We start from the raw sequence: 18,256 nt of genomic DNA on the forward strand, positions 1-18,256 counted from the left end.
GGGATGGGTCACAAAAATTAAGGACCCACCACAGGCCAAGTATAAGTGAGTATTAATATGAATATATTTTATTGAACATGTATATTCCATATTGCAAATACTATTGTTTGTCATTCATATATATATATATATATATATATAATAGAATTAACAATTAATGTGATATACAATTATTTTTATATTGACAATGTTTATCATAATGTTTATCAACCAAAAAAGAAATTCATTATGAGAATATACAAGGTAAAGATGAAGTAATATATATTTCGACTTCTATACATCACTAAGTATTTTTGTTGTGGCTTGAGTTAAAATACTAACATTCTTATTTGTATTTCGATATGTACTATAAGAATTATTTGCCTTGATCTTTTCCTCCGAGAATGTTATTACAGAAGGAACAAGATTGAGATTAAGAGGGAGATGGACATTTGACATTTCATCAGCTGCAACCCTGAAAGAGAGGGAGCAAATAGAGGATATGGTTTCATCAACCGTCAGTGATATCGATCATATTGATTCAAAGGGAGTAAACAAATGTTGTGATGGAATCTTAAGTGTTCAATAAATTTCACAGTCAAGAGGATTGGAATTCATGCAACTATGTGAATGGGCCTACCCCTTGTGTACATCATAAGAAAGTCGTGACTTTAGTTAAACTATCTACGAGTCTCTCTTTGATAAATGAAACTTGATATATGAGTTGTAGAGTCATTCAAGTGTCACATTCATACTCATCATGACATTGGTGTACTGTGTATGAGTTTGTGTTCGTTTCTACTATTAAGCTTAATGAATGTTTGGAGCTTCAATGGATGAAAAGAGCGAGTTGGGACTTAGAAAGAAGTTGTAAAATTTGATGCGATGTAAAAGTGTTCAACGATATAAGAGTAGGAATTTTACATTGAGGGGGGGAATAACAGGCAATGTTTCATTCTCACTTGAACCATCCTTTATGTGCAGATATGTATTCTTATTTTTTGCATTTATCTAATGTGTAGCCTCTCTTTTATTTGTAAATCTATACATACTATAAGGGTGATTTGCCTTGATCTTTTCCTTTATGTCTAAGGATGTTCTTACAGGAAAATAAAGTTGGTACTTTACACATGTGACCAGATATTGGGTAGGCTCAACCTATTGATAGTAATTCCAAAGACTAATGATTAAGATGGATAACGTGAGGCTCTTGAAGAAAACATCTTTAATGATTGAGATTCTTCTACATTAAGAGGGAGTATGACACTTCTTCGAAGGCAACATAGGAGCTTAGAAAATTGATACTCAAAGGGAGCCTAGAAATACATGTGGGTGATTGCATGATGTTGATGGGCCTCCTCCTATGTATATCATGAGGGAGTAATGAGTTCGATAGGCATCCTTGGGTAAAGAGTGTTTCTGAGAAAGTAACTAAAGGACCTGACTTTCCAGGATCGATGTTCAAAGGAAGAAATTTTGAGATGCAATCCTTTGTGGATGATATCTTCTCTATGAGGAGAAGCTCTAAGAGAAATTCTTTATAATGCGCTCTCCTCTATGAGAGAGAAATATGAGGTGAAAACTCTTTATACTACTGTATGACTAGGTTCGTGGTGGTTATTATCACACATATGTAATGAAAGGTGACGATCTTTCATTGACATATATAAATAGAAGGTAACCATTATAAGATGACGATCTTATAAATGGTAGACCCGTTATCATTGTTCTTTGGGCCAGATTTTGCCGGACACCATGATAATGAACAGACATAAGGTAATCTTTGTAAGATGACGATCTTGCAAATGATAGGGTTGTTATCATGAAAGCTCTAGATATTGTTTCAAACAATTAGAGATCATTGATAACAAATGCATTATGATTACTCTAGATATTGTTTCAGACAATTAGATATCATAATACATGTTATGATAGTGTTTATAACATTGTGGTTGTAGTTATTTGACAAGTCACTATTTCAGAGTGTTAAAGTCAAATAATATGTTGTGTATAGATATCCTTGATACTGATATCTCATAAAATGTTTTCTTGTCACTTCTCCCTTGCTAAGAGGGAGTGTTTAAGTATAGCATCAGTCAAAGTGATATACTCATTACATTGAGTATTTGTATTCATGGTTTATATGAACATTGTTTTATGTCTCATATTATTGATGTGTGTGTGTGTGTGTGTGTAGACGTCTATGTATTCATAAATTACTTAACTAATTGGGCTCTTATGATCAGAAGAGACTATTGTGTTATGAAGTTCTTGAATGTAATTGTTTCACCACCACGTCTCTATGGGACATGACTTTGTTGTAGCCTCTGTTGGATTGATTTTATCATAGCTACCTCATTGATGATAAATTATCCTTAAGTGTGTGTGTGTGTGTGTGTGTGTATATATATATATATATATATATATATATATATATATATATATATATATATATGTAAATATATGTAATATGATATATTATGCATTAAATATTCTTATATAATAATATAATAATATTATATTATATTACATATATGGTTAATATATTAATATTATATATATGGTTAAAGGTGAGTTGTACATATAGTTTTTTATTAAGAAAAACAAGTTTTGAAGGGTACCTAAAACCTTGTACAAAGCTAAAGATATTCAATAAGCACTATCTTAAAAGAAACAACAGACCTAGGCGAAACAGGTCACCAACCCAGCAGAGGAGCAACCCCAATGACAAAAAAAACAATCACCAACCAACTCAAAACTTAAAAAGGCCTATCACAACAAGGGAACATATGATTTACTTTTTGATTTAGAGCCTCCCTTGTAGGACCTGAGATTCATATCTAGAGGAGGAACACAGAACTTAGATTTCTTTCTTTTTACAGCGGTCCATCCGTCCACCTTTGCGGCCTGTAGTTGCCAAAACCCCGAAGAAACTGACGAGACAGGAGGAGCAGAAGCAACCATCACAGCTTTCTCATTTGGAGAAACCGAATTAAGCAAGCCCACAACAAGAGTAGAAGGAACAGCAGAGTCCGGGACAAGAGAAAGGACAAGATCCTGACCGGCAATGAGGACAAGATCCATACCAGCATTCTGAACATCCATAGCAACCTCAGGCAACAAATTAGAGGAAAAGACAGAATCCTGACCAACAGAAAGGAGTTATACATATAGTTATTTATTACCTAAATGGTGATTAACTATAGAGACATGTCTCTTCATGCCTCTTGAAGAGACATGTCTCCTCTCATATTTATATGAGATCCAAATCTACATTTAGAAATTATCAATTACAATGGCCATGATTATACATTTGCAGAAACGATTTTAGTTACTTCAATAATGCCAAGATTGTTGTAAAGCATTTTGTTTTTTTGCAATACAATTTAGTGACAATTTTCTAGCAAAATCCTACATAGTCACCTTGCAACTCGTGTATTATGGATTGAAAATGGATTTCTTTTTTTGTTGTAAATAGTAAGATTAGTTCAATTCCTTTCTTTGTGTTGGTGTTCTCATTTGTACTATTTCGTGGTGTTAAATAAAAATCAAACTCCTAATTGTTGTTCACTAGCAAATTTAGGGTTTTGAATGAAATAATGCCTCGAACTTGAAACTCCACGATGGGATTTTAACAGCTATTAGAGGTCTAGCAAGCCAAGAAACTTAAGTAGTGAATTTTAAGATCATGCCCTAGGCAAGCATTGTCATAGCACGCCTAGGAATTTTGGTTATCAGTTTGAAAAATCTTCCAAGAGTGGATTGAAAAACAAAATCCAATGATGCAAAGGAATGAAACAGGGTCAAGACAAGCCCTAGGTGCAAGCTCAAACTTGAATAAATAAACTTGAGCCGACTTTGGACAGCCTGACTGATTTCTAATTGAACTAAGCTTGTAACGGTTCATAGTAGTGTTTGACACTATACCAAGGTTGGAGACCCAAGACCTACAAAATCTTTTAGGTCTTCCAAAAGAGTACTCAAAAAAGTTTGTTCATGAGGCCCTTTGTCAAGTTTTTGAATTAGAGCCCAAAAACCCTAAACAAAGGGCTAATTCTGTCCTAAAAGGCTAGTAGGCCTAAAACGACTACATTGTGAGATAGGTAAAGAAATTTGATGAGACCAAGCGGTTGTGGATTGGTTACAAGGATTCTAGGTAGGTTTTGAAGTCTTTACACTCCTGCAAGATAGGATGACAAGAATTGGAAGTTTGAGTGACAGGTTTGCATGGATGAGTTTGTACTTCAAGTTGAGTTGTATCGTAAATTGGTTGGGAGCTCTAGCAAAGGGTGTGCCACTAACTTGACAAATATTGACCAAGAAAGACAAATAAGTGGTTGAAAACTAGAGCCTCCCTATCAATTACCACATTAGCCTCTTCTATAAAGCATAAAGCACTAAAGTAGTTGAGAATAATTTCATTATGGTGTTTTTGGCTCTACATTAATCAGAATCATTGCCGTCTTATTATACCAGCTGAAAAATATAACTATAGGATTTTGATGGTCCAAAGCCCTTTTAATTCTTTGTGAATCACAAGAGCTTTCAGGCATTGTATACAGCACAATGAACAATTGATCAAAAATTGCCTCAGCTTCAACAAACATATACAGCATAGAACAACATGCTTACAAAGTTCCAATTGACATGCTTCCAAAGCTAGAAACGGGCTTGGCTTTATTTCTTCTCTAATTACCCCAAATAGAGCATAACAATCCTTGTAATGCATCAAATCTAACATCAATGAGAACTGCATCCATTCATCATAATGCTAAGAAGTAACTGTAGATAGAAGCAATAAACAGCCTCAACTTAGACTTGTTATGTTAGGAGCTCTTAAAAAAATTCTTATGCCATCAACAGGCTTCACAGCTGATGCCGTAAACTTCTAAAATAAGAAATCCTGATAAAAAGAATTGTAGTAAATATAATATCAAAAATAAATTGCTCTATGAAACAACATTTCTAAAAATGTTTTTAGGAAAATCTGCCCATTGTTAAACATTTCTTCTATCACTTCCACAAATTGATCACGTTGACTAACCATATGATTAAACTCTTGAAGATTACAGATTAAACTTGGCAAAGTTCATCAAGATAATGAATTATGTAAAATCCAAATGGATACAAAACCAAGAAAGTACAGACATCTTAGAAAATATTATGTAAAGCTTGCCTCCTAGCTAGTAAATCTACAGGGCTGAGAGTTGGACTGAAAATCATTCACTTTAAAGCAGCATAAGGGTTAAATTGACTGGCTTACATGCAATGTCTAGATTTTCAAACAAGAATCTCTGCACTCTTTCATATTCTCCAAGGATTTAAGGGCTATATCTGAGAAACCTTGCATAATTTCCAGGGAAGTGTGCAGGTACCTTTGCTAGCTTTATTTTACATGACTGTTCATCCCACCTCACTTGAACACCTGGACATTTCTTCGATATGTGCAAGAAAATAATTTGATTTCAATCAGAACAAAAATGAACATCATTTGTCTACAGATGATGCGCTAGATTTCAGAAACTAGTGTGTCCAAGTTCAGGTAAACCAAAACCCAGATAGCTAGGCAGCCTATGCCTGAAGTACTTGGCAATGTAAGATCTGACTTTTTGACCCATTTTTACCTGCAAGATTTGACCACAGGTTTGTAACAAAGGTTTTCAACTGTCCTTTTCCTGCAAGTGTCTCCCAGAGCTGACCTTTCTTCCCGTTACACTCAAGATTTGCTACATCCACAACAGATATGCTCATGTTATTTCGAACAATACAAATTTTTCCCCCAAGAGGAAGCAATGCTGCAGCCTCCAGTGCATGAGAATTACCAAGATGAACCTTACTATCTATCAGTCTGTCCCATGAATCCTTTATACTATCATATACTCGCATTCTACAACCATCCCTGCAATCAAGGGCATATAATTGTCCATTTAGAGTGCCACTCGGAGTTTGCCAACCATTAACCATGCCATGTTCAACTGAGGTCCATTGGTTTGTTGATGGCACATACATCTCACACATGACCTGCCTTTCAGAACTTAGGCCTTTCAGAAACCATTTACCTTCATAAACAACCCCAACAAAAGGAACCATTGAAGTGGTCATTTCCGAGATAAAGGTCCATCTATTTCTGTTTGGGTCATACACCTCTGCAGATCTCAGGGAATAGGGATGGCCCTCACATTCTCCCCCAGCAACATACAAACAATTATTGACTACACAGGCACCAAAGAAATGCCTACGTCTGAGCATGTCTGGTGCTCGATGCCATTTATTTGTCCGTGCACTGTAATAGACCACCCTTCTCATAGATCCCTTTAATGGGTTTTTCCCTCCGAACAAATAAAGATGGCATCCACTAAGGACAGCACATCCAAAACCAAGTGATTCACAGAATTCAGAAGGCACAGGGGGAAGAGGCTGCCATAATTGGTACCTAGGATCAAATGCATGCAAAGAAACACGACCATCTCGATCCTGTTTGATTACATAAATCCATTCTTCTGCTATGCAAAAGCTCTTTCTCAGAGAATAAAAGTAATTTCCAGTCAAAAGACGCTGCCACCTCTTACATACAAGCCTTAAAGATCGATGGAAGACTCGTGGAACCCGGATTAAGCAAGCAATAGCAAGGTCATCTGGAAGACCAGATATCAAAGGTAATACTGGCTCCCGTGCTTTTTCACCTTTTTGAGACTTTCTCTTAGAGGGTTGAACAGTTGTTTTGATATCTGGTTGACCACAATGCCGTGTGCCAGGAACACATTTCTTAGCATCTATCACAGTCAGACCCACATCTGCTACACAGTAGCACCCTCCAGTTTCAACCTACAAAAAGATATGATAACATTTTGTTAAGAGGATCTTCTAAATAACTAGAGAGTGGGATGGAAATATTTACAAGAAACCATCATTATTAGCTGCCCACTAGGTGCAATATCTTACAGACTAATACAACCAAGAAGTATGTTAGTCCAGAAATAAACAATAGAGCAAACATGTTCTTCATGTTCACGTTAGTAAACAACAAATAACGATTTGTGAGGATTTAACAAGTAAAAAATATTTGAAAGAACAAGGGTCCATTGAAATCATAGTTGTCCACAAAATCAGAAGAAAGAAAAAAAAAAATTTACCGATCCGGGATATATTACATCTGGAAAGCCATAGAATGTTCTATTAAAAAGGAAATAGAATGAAAAATTCAACTTGAAATTCAAGTAGTGATAGGGAAATGTTCACTGCCAAGCAGCCGCAGGCAACCAAACATATATAAAAATTTCCATAATAAGGTCAATCGGAGGCCCATTCAAGATGAATCAGAAAATATGCACATGGCCCTGCACATAATCATCCTTGGGTGGGAGAGAGACCCACCCAAAAGGCTCATCTAAGAGGATCCAAACCTTTTACTATCATAAGCAATGGGATTGGGAGAAGCCAAGGGCAATCAAACATCTTTTTATTTTAGTTTTCACTTTTCTCTTTGTTCTACAGTTAACATTACTTAATATGGTAATTAATGATCATTTGTAAGAAAAAATTTACTTGATAGGTAAATCAGTAAATCACCCATATTACAGACCAATTTGATGAGCATAAAAGGATCATTATTACACTCCCCCATATATCGTGTTAACCAATCTCTTTTAGAATGGAAGCAAAACAGAACCTCTATGGCAAATGGGAAACCAAGAAATGTAGGGGCAGGCAGCCTCCTTAGAAATCATGGAGGCAAAGCCATACATCTACTGGAGATTCCAAAGTATCATGAAAATGAAAACTCCCTTGAGAACTTTAAAGTTTTGAACACATCTGGTTGAGTGCTAGCTTCCATCATTTCTGTAATGTACCCATTTAGCAAGTTCCTGCAGTTGGCCAGGTCAGTTCACCATCACAAGCCTCGTGAGCTAACAGTGGGATTTGAGGATCTCAATTGTGTGGTGGCTTTTGAGCAGCCTATGGTGTGTTTTGGCTCTGTTTGAGGGACTTACTATTTATAGTAAGTCAATCTATTGGTTCCGATGAGCTCAGTTGAGTAGAGGAGTTGGAGGATGCTCTCAGTTTTTATTTCAGGCTTCCAATTTGAGCTTCAAAAATCTTGGAGGGAGCGTCTATTTATAGTAAGTCACCCCGTCAGATTCATTCATCATCAGGATCACTTGGGTGTTGTCAGATTTTGATTCTAATGCCTCTTTAGTTGTTTTCGCAAGACGGGTGAATTATGATTATTATTCATATAAATACGCTGAGGTTGTTATTTTTTATAGTATTGTTGGTTGGTCACCTCAGTATCATAGCTCATTGGAATCGGGATGAAAATTTTTAATCATGGGAACAAGAAACAATGGCCTTACGTATCAGAATTTTAAGTTATGGTGGAAAAGGTCGTTTTCGGAGCCAAAAGCAATTAATAAATCAGATTATAATGGCACTTTATTATATTTTAATGTTGTGCTAGGAAGCTTCTTAAGTGAAGTTCATTCGAGAAACGTTGTGCCATTTGGAGATTATAAATATGAGCCCATTTGATGAGTAATTCATCCAATTATTTGATTATCTTATTTTGCTTTTGTTGTCTTTGTGATATTTCTGAATCTAAAGTTTGTGCCCTTGCTAAAGTATAAGGGTTTCGAATCAATTGCTGAAGTATTGTAGATTTAATTTTGAAAATCCACAACTGAGGTATTGTGGACTTTTGACTTTTATTATTGTTTCCTCTTTTTGTATTAACTATGGTTGAGGAGCATTTATACAATTGAATATTATAATTTCTCTGTTGCTAGACGAGGGTTTAGTTTGCAAATTGGAATTTGTTTTGGGCAGCATTTGTAAGGGTAGATTGTGAACACCAAATTGAAATTGGACCAGGCGGCTTTCAGTTTGACTTTGCAATTACATTCTACAGTAAAGACCAAATTCTTAATTTGTAAATTTTAGTTAATATTACTTAGTTTGAAAGTAAACAGGCTGGCTTCAAATTCTAATTTATAATCAGCCAAAAATTAAATCCCCTTTTCATTATATTGCTATATGGTTTGTTGATGAATGAATTCAAAGGCTGGTGTGAATCATTTCAAAATTGTTTATTGGCGTTTGGTATTTATTTATCCAAAACTTATAGGGCCAAAATTAAATAAATTTGTGATCAGTTTCCTGTACATCCTAATATTGTGTTTGAAAATTTAAGGCATCATATATTCAGTGGTAATTGAGTTGCTTGCCAAGTGTTTGACAAAATGTCAAACTATTGAAATGTGAAAGAAATTGATGCTTGATTTAGCTATAACCAGACAAAGTTTTTACAATGGTATCAGAGCAGTTTCCTGCCATTCTATGAGGCAGGAAATTTTATTTATTTATTTCAGATCTGTTATTGTTTGCGAAGTGACCAGCACTCTAGTTTTTCCAATTATGGATAGATATAGGAGGCCTAGTAGTTCTAGGAGTTGGCAAAATAATGAGAAAGTCAACATAAAAATGAATGCTTTGCAAGAGAGTATCGAGGAACTGAAGCTTCATCAACAGAGGTTGGCGAAGAGCTTGTCGAATCCAACGACAACTGAGAGGGCAGCAAGGTATATGGTTTCCGCCTTTAGAAGGCTCACATCAAGGTTGTAGGGAAGGAAGCTTGAGTTTTCCCCAACAAGTGTCCATTATGCAAATGTACCTATATTTAATACGGCAATTGCTAGTCCTATTTGCAGTGATGATGATGGACTTATTTCACAGGGTCATGTGGATGTGTTAGTGCCCGTGGTGGATAGCAGCACTTAGCTTCAACAGGTCGAGGCTCCCAGAGTAGTCGCTACAGTTAGTTCAGAGGCAGTTGATAATGTAGTTGTCACTGACTGTTTAGACTCTCCCAAGGAGGGAGTTGTTATTGGAGACTTATATGTCAACTATTGTAGTGTTGCTCCAGTGCAGGAGGCAGTTGCTTCCTTAGGTGGGACTGAGGCACGTATGGAGTCACCTAGCTGTGATGTTGGTGATCTAGATGTTACAGCAGATAGTTGGTAGTGCCACATTTTCAGAGCGATCACCTATGGGTCGCAGGGGAGCAGGTTGATGCTTCCACATATAATTTCTATTGCACAGAGTCCTTCATGGAGTATCTATTGGAGAGTTCAGATGTGAGAGAGGATTCATATAGAGTGTTTGAGGGTACTCTCATCCGAGGCTCTTGTACTATTCAGTGGTTGGTGGGAAAGACTGTAGAGACTATGTCTACTATGCTTCCCCACAGAGATTTCGAGGTTGGGTTTGCTGAGAGGGTTGCCCAGGATCCTTCTTGACCAATAGTTCGAAGTCAGAGATTGGAGCCATCTTTTGATTCCCAGTTTGATGATGATGAGCCCTTGACAGAGATCGGGAGTTTTTATCGACATTACACTGTGACGAGTGCTCATCACTTTTCTTTTTACCCACAAGTAGAGGACTTGGTTTCATATCAATGTGGGTTGGCTCCAGTTTCATACCATCCATTATGGGATGGGTTAGCACCATCTTTTGCAGATGGGATTAACAGCTGCAAGTTAGACCCCTTGCAGTATCTACACACACTGGACAGTTTGGCAGAGGTTGGAGTTGGTGGTAGTGCTTCAATTACCCATGGTTGTTACCATCTACACAATGCAGTTGGGTGTGAGTATCAATTTAATGGGGACTCAAGTGTGGACAGAGTTTGTATTTCAGTTGGATTGAGTTCCGATGGGTTGTCATCACCATCAACGTCTACAGTCAGTTTACAAATGATTTTGTCATTCATATCAGTTATCTAAGTGCTGATGCTACAAGAGTTTCTTGTACACGGCAGGGATGGTACGCAATTCTACCTTTGGGATCTAGGGGGATTGTGATTCATTTTGCTCCGAGATTGCTTGGGGACAAGCAATCTAAGGGAGGGAGGACTGTAATGTCTCCATTTATAGCAGGTTCCTGCAGTTGGCTAGGTCAGTTCACCATCACGACCCTCATGAGCTGACAGTGGGATTTAAGAGTCTCAGTTGTGTGGTTATAGGCTTTTCAGCAGCCTATGGTGTGTTTGGCTCTGTTTGAGGGACTTACTATTTATAATAAGTCAATCTGTTGGTTCAGATGAGCTTAGTTGAGTTAGAAGAGTTCGAGGATGCTCTCAAATTTTATTTCGGGCATCCAGTTTAAGCTCCAAGAATCTTTAGGGAACGTTTATTTATAATAAGTCACCTCGTCAAGTTCATTCATCATCTTTCATCATCAAGATCACTTTGGTGTTGTCAGATTTTGATTCTAATGCCTCTTTAGTTGTTTTCGCAAGATGGGTGAATTATTATTATTATTCATATAAATACGCTAAGGTTGTTATTTTTCATAGTGTTGTTGGTTGGTCACCTCAATATCATAGCTCGTTGGAACCAAGACAAAAAGTTTTAAATCATGAGAACAAGAAACAATGGCCTTACGTGTCAGAATTTTAAGTTATGGTGGAAAAGGTTATTTTTGGAGCCAAAGGCAATTAATAAATCAGATTATAATAGCACTTTATTATATTTTAATGTTGTGTGTGGGAAGCTTCTTAAGTGAAGTTCATTTGGAAAACTTTGTGCCATTTGGAGATTATAAATATGAGCCCATCTGATGAGTAAAGCATCCAATTATTTGATTATCTTATTTTGCTCTTGTTGTCTTTGTGACATTTCTGAGTCTTGAAGTTTGTGCCCTTGCTGAAGGATAAGGGTTTGGGATCTACAGTTGAAGTATTGTAGATTTAATTCTGAAAATCCACAACTAAGGTATTGTGGACTTTTGAGTTTTATTACCATCTCCTCTTTCTATATTAACAGTGGCTAAAGAGCATTTATACAATTCAATATTATAATTTCTCTGTTGTTGGACGAGTGTTTTGTCTGCAGATTGGAGTTTGTTTTGGGTAGCATTTGTAAGGGTAGATTGTGAACGCCAGATTAAAATTGGACCAAGCGGCTGTCAATTTGACTTTGCAATTACATTCTACGGCAAAGACAGGTTCTTAATTTGTAAAATTCAATTAATATTACATAGTCTGAAAGTAAACAAGCTGGCTTCAAATTCTAATTTATAATCAGCCAACAATTAAACTCCTTTTTTATTATATTGCTATATGGTCTGTTGATGACTGTTGATGACTGAATTCAGAAGCTGGTGTGAATCATTTCAGAATTGTTTATTGGCATTTGGTATTTATTTATGCAAAACTTAGAAGGCCAAAATTAAATAAATTTGTGATCAATTTCATGTACATCCTAATATTGTGTTTGAAAATTTAAGACATCATATATTTAGTGGTAATTGGGCTGCTTGCCAAGTTGAAATGTGAAAGAAATTGATACTTGATTTAGCTATAACCAGACAAAGTTTTTACAATTTCTTCCGAGAACCACCAGGCCTTGATGAACTACAAGTTTTTCCATTATGAACATATGATTCATGTGCTATACATACATTCAAGACTTGATGAGCATTTAATTATTTTCCAAATATCTAGGGTGCTTATTCTAAATCTTCAATTGTTTATAGTAACTCTTAGATTTCTCCCATCTAAATATGTCCATATCAACCCATGAAGTTATCTCATCTGAAATATAATGTCCCATGTGTTAGTTTGTGGTGACTGATCAGGGAAGTATTGTACATACTCCATAGTTCATCGGCGGGGTTTGGGGCCGGGCCAAGCCCCGAGTGGGGGTTTGGGGGCGGCAGCTCCCAACACAGCCGTATCGGCCACAGCTGTTAGGGGTTTGAGGGTTCAAGGGCATAGCTCCCAAAATATCTGCATTTTTGGGCCGACATGTTGTAACTAATTTTAACCTTAAAGCGACAAAAATACTTGTGTAAAATGGCTTGGGGTTAGGGATTTCATAAGTGTGATGCAAAAATTGCTTCTTGCAGTGGTATTGAGTTGTAAGGGATTACAGATTGTAATCAGGTTGTAATCACTGGATAGTAATAATATTGGACTCGCTGTTTGGTGGACCACGTTAAATCTGTGTCCTGTGTTCTCTTCTGTGCGATTTATTATTTTCTGATATTGGTTATATTTGCATGTAATTATTATTTCTTGTCCATGGTTAATCCTAACACCGTGCTTTCACAAACAATAATGAAAAAACTTGTGAGTGGTGAGTTCAATAGCAATAGACATTGATGGGGGAATTAATCAATTTCTACGTATGGCATTCAATATGATTGTTTCGATATACCATTTGATCTTTTTATTTTTATCTTTTGATCGTAATTACCTTATCATTGCCAATTTTAGTGACTTCTCTGATTTCTTTACTTTCTTTAATTTTCTCATATGGTATTTTTCTTTGAATGGTGTCAACTGCAAGCAGATTTCACAGAGCCCTAAGATCATAGGTAGGTGAAGAAACATCACATTAAAAGCCCATGCACTTGCCGAGAGTGTGTTAATTAGGAGGGAAAGTTTCTGAAAAAGAAATTTGCAAGGCGCTCCCTGCTATGCCTATTGATTATAATTCATGTTATTATCATCTTTGTCATTGTCATTTGTAATATGGAATAGTCCACATTTGAAGGAGTAAACTCATAGGTTTACTTTAAGTAGCTGTTGTAACATTTTTTTTTGTTTCAAACTAATTTGGACAATATTAAAGCATGTGGCTTTGGTCTGACATTACTATAATCAGCATATATGTATGTATATATGAACAACAATATGATGCACATATTGTTATACATATATGCATATGTATTTGTTGTATGTTAACAATGCACAGTTGAAACCGATGATATATATATTTTTTCTGAGATCATTTAAGGCATGATCGGAACTTATTTTGATTCCTTTGATATTTAGATCACTATCGATCTATACTTTATATTGGGCTGCAGATCTTAATGTTTGGTAATACATTGTTATACTTGTGTTAAGTCCGTAACAAATTGTGAATGATTAGTTACCTCTAAACACGTGTGAGGATGAATATTCATGTCTCCATTCGAAGACATGACCATTCATCCCCACACCCTTTCATTCGATATATATATATACCTGGTCTGCCCGAGTAAATTGACATACAATACATTCATGTGTGAAAAGCACTTAAACCTCAAGCTTGGAAAGATGCAATGGTGGAAAAAATCAGTTGATACTAAAAAATGATGTTTGGGATATAGTTCTTAGACCTAAAGGAAAATTTGTTGTTTCTTCAAAATGGCTCTTCAAAGTTAAGTATGTTGCAGATGGTAGCATTGAAAAACATAAAGCTCGTTTTGTGGCTAGAGGGTTTTCTCAAAAGGAAGAAATCGACTTTGAAGAAACTTCTGCACTAGTTGCCAGGTATACCTCAATTAGAGCTGTAATAGCCATTGCAGCAACCAAAGGTTGGAAAATCCATCAAATGGATGAAATAATTGCTTTTCTAAATGGAATAATTGAGGAAGAAGTATACTTGGAACAACCAAAAGGATTTGTGACTTATGATGCTGCCTCTTATGTATGTGTTGCCATGATTTCAATCCCTTATATTTTTCAAACTTCTAGGATTAGGATTGAGTCAATGTGATGTCATGTTTGTCTCTAGATTTACCTTTAAGGAACTTCTCTTCTTATCTATTCCTTTTTGTACACCTAGGTGGGCATTCAAAAGCAATCTAACGCATTGGTTCATATTAGGTGATTAGGAAAGGGAGGGTAAGTTTACGCATTTCCCAGAGGAGAAGAAAGTTGTTCAGAAACCCTATCTCTATGATCAAGTATTTCATGGTGAAAACAAGATGCATTCAAAAGAGAGATTACACTACATTAAAAGCAAATGGCAACCAAAAGCATCAAGATCGAAGCTCAAGACCAAGGTGCAGATCACAGGAACATCATGGAAATTAGAGAAGATGAATTGAATGCAAGAGAAGCAGATAAAATCTTAGGAATGGTGAAACAACCCGATCAAAGGTGGTATGACTCTCTTTCAAATCCAATCGATGGCTTGTATTTAATCCGCGTGTCTACCTTGCAAAGTTGACAAATCAAATGGCTCAGAGATTAAGTCCAGATCATCAGATGAAGGCCAAATCAATAGCGGGTGTTTTAAGATGGAATTATATAAGCGCACTTAGAGATGGATTTCTAATCGTTGATCAAAATCAGATCAACTTCTCTCGCTTTCTTGCTTTTTAAAGATGCACGTGAACTAACCAAAGCGAGAAAGCGATGATTGGACACGTGGAACAATTAGGCCCCCCTTTTTTTGGTTTTAAGCGATGATATGAGGCTCCGTGAGATCGTAAGACTTAAGATATAAGAGTTATGATGATACGCCATATGATACCCTAATCGTAAGATCAAGAAAGGAAAGAAATGGAGATACAACGTTACGAAGGATCGTGAGATCATAAGCAGTAAAAGGTGAGCTTGGGAAGATACGAGGCGTAAGATCGGGAAGCTAAGATTTCAAAGTTAAGAAGTTACGACAGTCGTATGGTCGTAAGACTTGAGAAACCATGACGATCGTGAGATCGAGAGTCTTCAATTTCAAAGTTAAGATGTTACGCGGGACCGTAAGTTCGTATGATCATAAGATTGTAAGCAAAGAAATGTTGCACTGAGTGGATCCAGACTCCAGACGCATAAGCATAAAGAATTGAGCACATGTCAAAAGGTCTTCCGATGTTACAAAAGGCAATGGATCATGAGATCGCAAGGGCAAATTTCCAAGCTTATGACATGAAAAAGGGTTTCAATTTCATGGCGATCGTCAGATCTCAGTTGATCAACGCTTGGCATTTCCCCACTTTTCAAAGGTGCATGAGAAATAACCGAAGCAGGAAAGCGAGGTAACAACACATCCCAATGGAACCACACTGCAACTCAAGCAGGAGAGTTAAGATATTTAATCACAGTCGTCAGATCTTAAAGATCAACAATCGTCACATGATCGCGAGTGGTTAGAAGAAACCTAGAGTTAAGGCAGCAATAGAGTGAAAACAAAATGATCACATCGCCGCAAGGAGTTAGAGCTTACCTATGGTTAGAGTTGCAAAGAAGTTAAAAGCTACAAATCGCCCGTTCGCATGGTGTTAACATTAACTTGAAGTCAAGGTCGCAATTTTGTGAGGAATGAACATGACAGTTAAGATTTAAGCTTTTGCATAGTTGCATGTGGTTAGGGTTAATCATAAGCTAAGGGTGTGAAACCACAAAAAGTAATCTGAACAGTTAAGTTTTAAAGAGCGTAACATCGCACGCAGTCAACCAAATGATCCAAGTTCATGTTGTGAAGATGCGAGAAGCATTGGCAATTAATTCAGGCAGTCATCGCAACATCGCAATTGACACAGACAATTGAGCTTTTCAAGTTGCGCACTTGCGAATGAAGTCAAGGTCAAACTCGAGGCAATTATCGCATCATCGCAAGTCCAAAATGACAATTACTTTTAAAGTTGCGAGGCTGCGAAAACAAAGGCAAGGTTAATATCTCAGGCATCGCACCATCGTATGGTATCAATAATAGTATGTTCTAAAGGTGCAAGCTTGCGAAAGTGTTAACATTTAAACATTAAAAGATCATCGCAGCATCGCAAGCCTAAATAGATAATAGGAAGAGAAAGTTACGAACCTGCAAAATGCCAATCATCGCGCCATCACAAGTAGCAATACAATCAAGACACTTAAGGCAACGAAATAGCGAAAATCAATTGATCGCATCGTCGCATCGGAAGAAGACATCGTATGAATGATAGTTGCGAAGATGCGACATGAAAAGAGGAGATACCATTCAACCGTCAAATTTGAAAGAATCAACGACACTCATTTTCCCACTTTTCAAAGATGCGTGAAGGATAACCAATGCGGGAAAGTGAGCATTGGACACGTGTGTTCAGAGGGACCCACAAAGGAAATCATAAAGGAACAATAAAGGAAGGTTTTTCATGTTTTAATCTCGATCATTGATCTAAGATCGATGGCCAGAATTTAAACCTGCAGCGATCATTGAGACTCAAATTATATGAATTTGGCACCAACATATCAGAGCAGAATATAAACCATTTTGAGAGATTCTAATCATCGCCACTTTCTTTCTCTGATGTATTGAATTGTAATGATGACTTTTGGATTTCTGAGCGATTCAAGTGCTCTGTTAATGTAACTAATGAATTTGTACCTAGCCAAGAACCCTAAGAGGGGGCCTATATATGTAATTTTCTAAGTTAATAGAAGGGATCGACAATTTTATGCAACTTCTCCCCCTTGTATTTCCAAATACTGAGTGAGAATCGAGAGGTATGAAATGGAGGATTTGATTGATATCTGCAACTAGGTTTTGTGTGGTCTTAATTCCATTTAGGATCAGCATTTCTAATGTTTTGTTTATTGTCTCCTCCAGCTGAGCTAACCATGCATAGTAAAGTAGTCTCTATGGGATTGTACAATAGATGTATTTGAAGCGAGGATATCTTACTAGATTCCATTTTCGTGGAGGGTTATCAATCATGGTGGATTCCATTTCATCTTTCATGTGCATCTCTGCTCTCTCCCTAGATTGCATTTCAGTATGACTAATCTGCATTTAGATTAGATTAGGAGTAGAATATTAAAAGGGCTTTAAGGTAGCTTGTGATATCCATTCCATTGGGTGTTATAGGTTGCCCAAATCTATTTCTGCCTGGGGTGTTTGTAGTTATGAGCATCCTAGTTTATCCTCTTCTGCTATCGAGTTAAGAGCATACCCCCCATCCCAATGATCTATTAAAAACACAATTCCTTGCATATATTGCATATAAGGGAGTTGTACCTTATAATTCAGAGGGCAGTGATATAACACATACACTGACCCATTTGTTGGTGAGATCCTTTTGTTCCTCACATTCTGGGCATCTAGAGTCAAGGTAAAGCCAAGTTAGCAAGAGAGACAAACTATTAACCAACAATATGTAAATTGAAGAAGGTTCTATATGGACTCAAACAGGCTCCCCAAGCCAAGTATGAAAGGATTGATAAATAGCTTCTAAGTCTTGGATTCACCAAGAATGTGGCTGATCCAAATCTTTACTTTAAGGTAACTAAAGGTGATATGCTAATTTTGATTCTTTATGTTGATGACCTTTTGATTGTAGGGGAAGAACATCTCATTAATCAGTGGAAGAAAGATTTGGCTTCTGAAATTGAAATGAAGGATTTAGGAGTTCTTCATTACTTCCTTGGTTTGGAAGTGCATCAGAAGTCTAGAAATATCTTTCTGCATCAAAAGAAGTATGCTATTGATATTCTGAGAAGATTTGGAATGTGGGACTGTCGACCTAT

General features: G+C 36.7%; 1 protein-coding gene across 5 annotated transcripts in view; it reads right to left on the reverse strand.

Annotated features, from left to right (window-relative positions):
• Positions 1-5,052: 5,052 nt before the first annotated feature.
• The window catches only part of LOC149576030 (F-box/kelch-repeat protein At1g55270-like), a 41,902-nt gene continuing 28,698 nt past the window's right edge, over positions 5,053-18,256 (reverse strand). For all 5 annotated transcript variants that reach the window (XM_089816160.1, XM_089816159.1, XM_089816157.1 and 2 more), the window contains one exon: positions 5,053-6,804. In XM_089816160.1, the coding sequence (XP_089672286.1) occupies positions 5,551-6,804 (1,254 nt within the window). In that variant the 3' untranslated portion in view covers positions 5,053-5,550. The remainder of the gene's footprint in view (positions 6,805-18,256) is intronic.

The sequence above is a fragment of the Cupressus sempervirens genome, chromosome 1, assembly GCF_028749045.1.
Source record: "Cupressus sempervirens isolate cs-2001-9-10 chromosome 1, ASM2874904v1, whole genome shotgun sequence".
NCBI classification, from domain to species: Eukaryota; Viridiplantae; Streptophyta; class Pinopsida; order Cupressales; family Cupressaceae; genus Cupressus; species Cupressus sempervirens.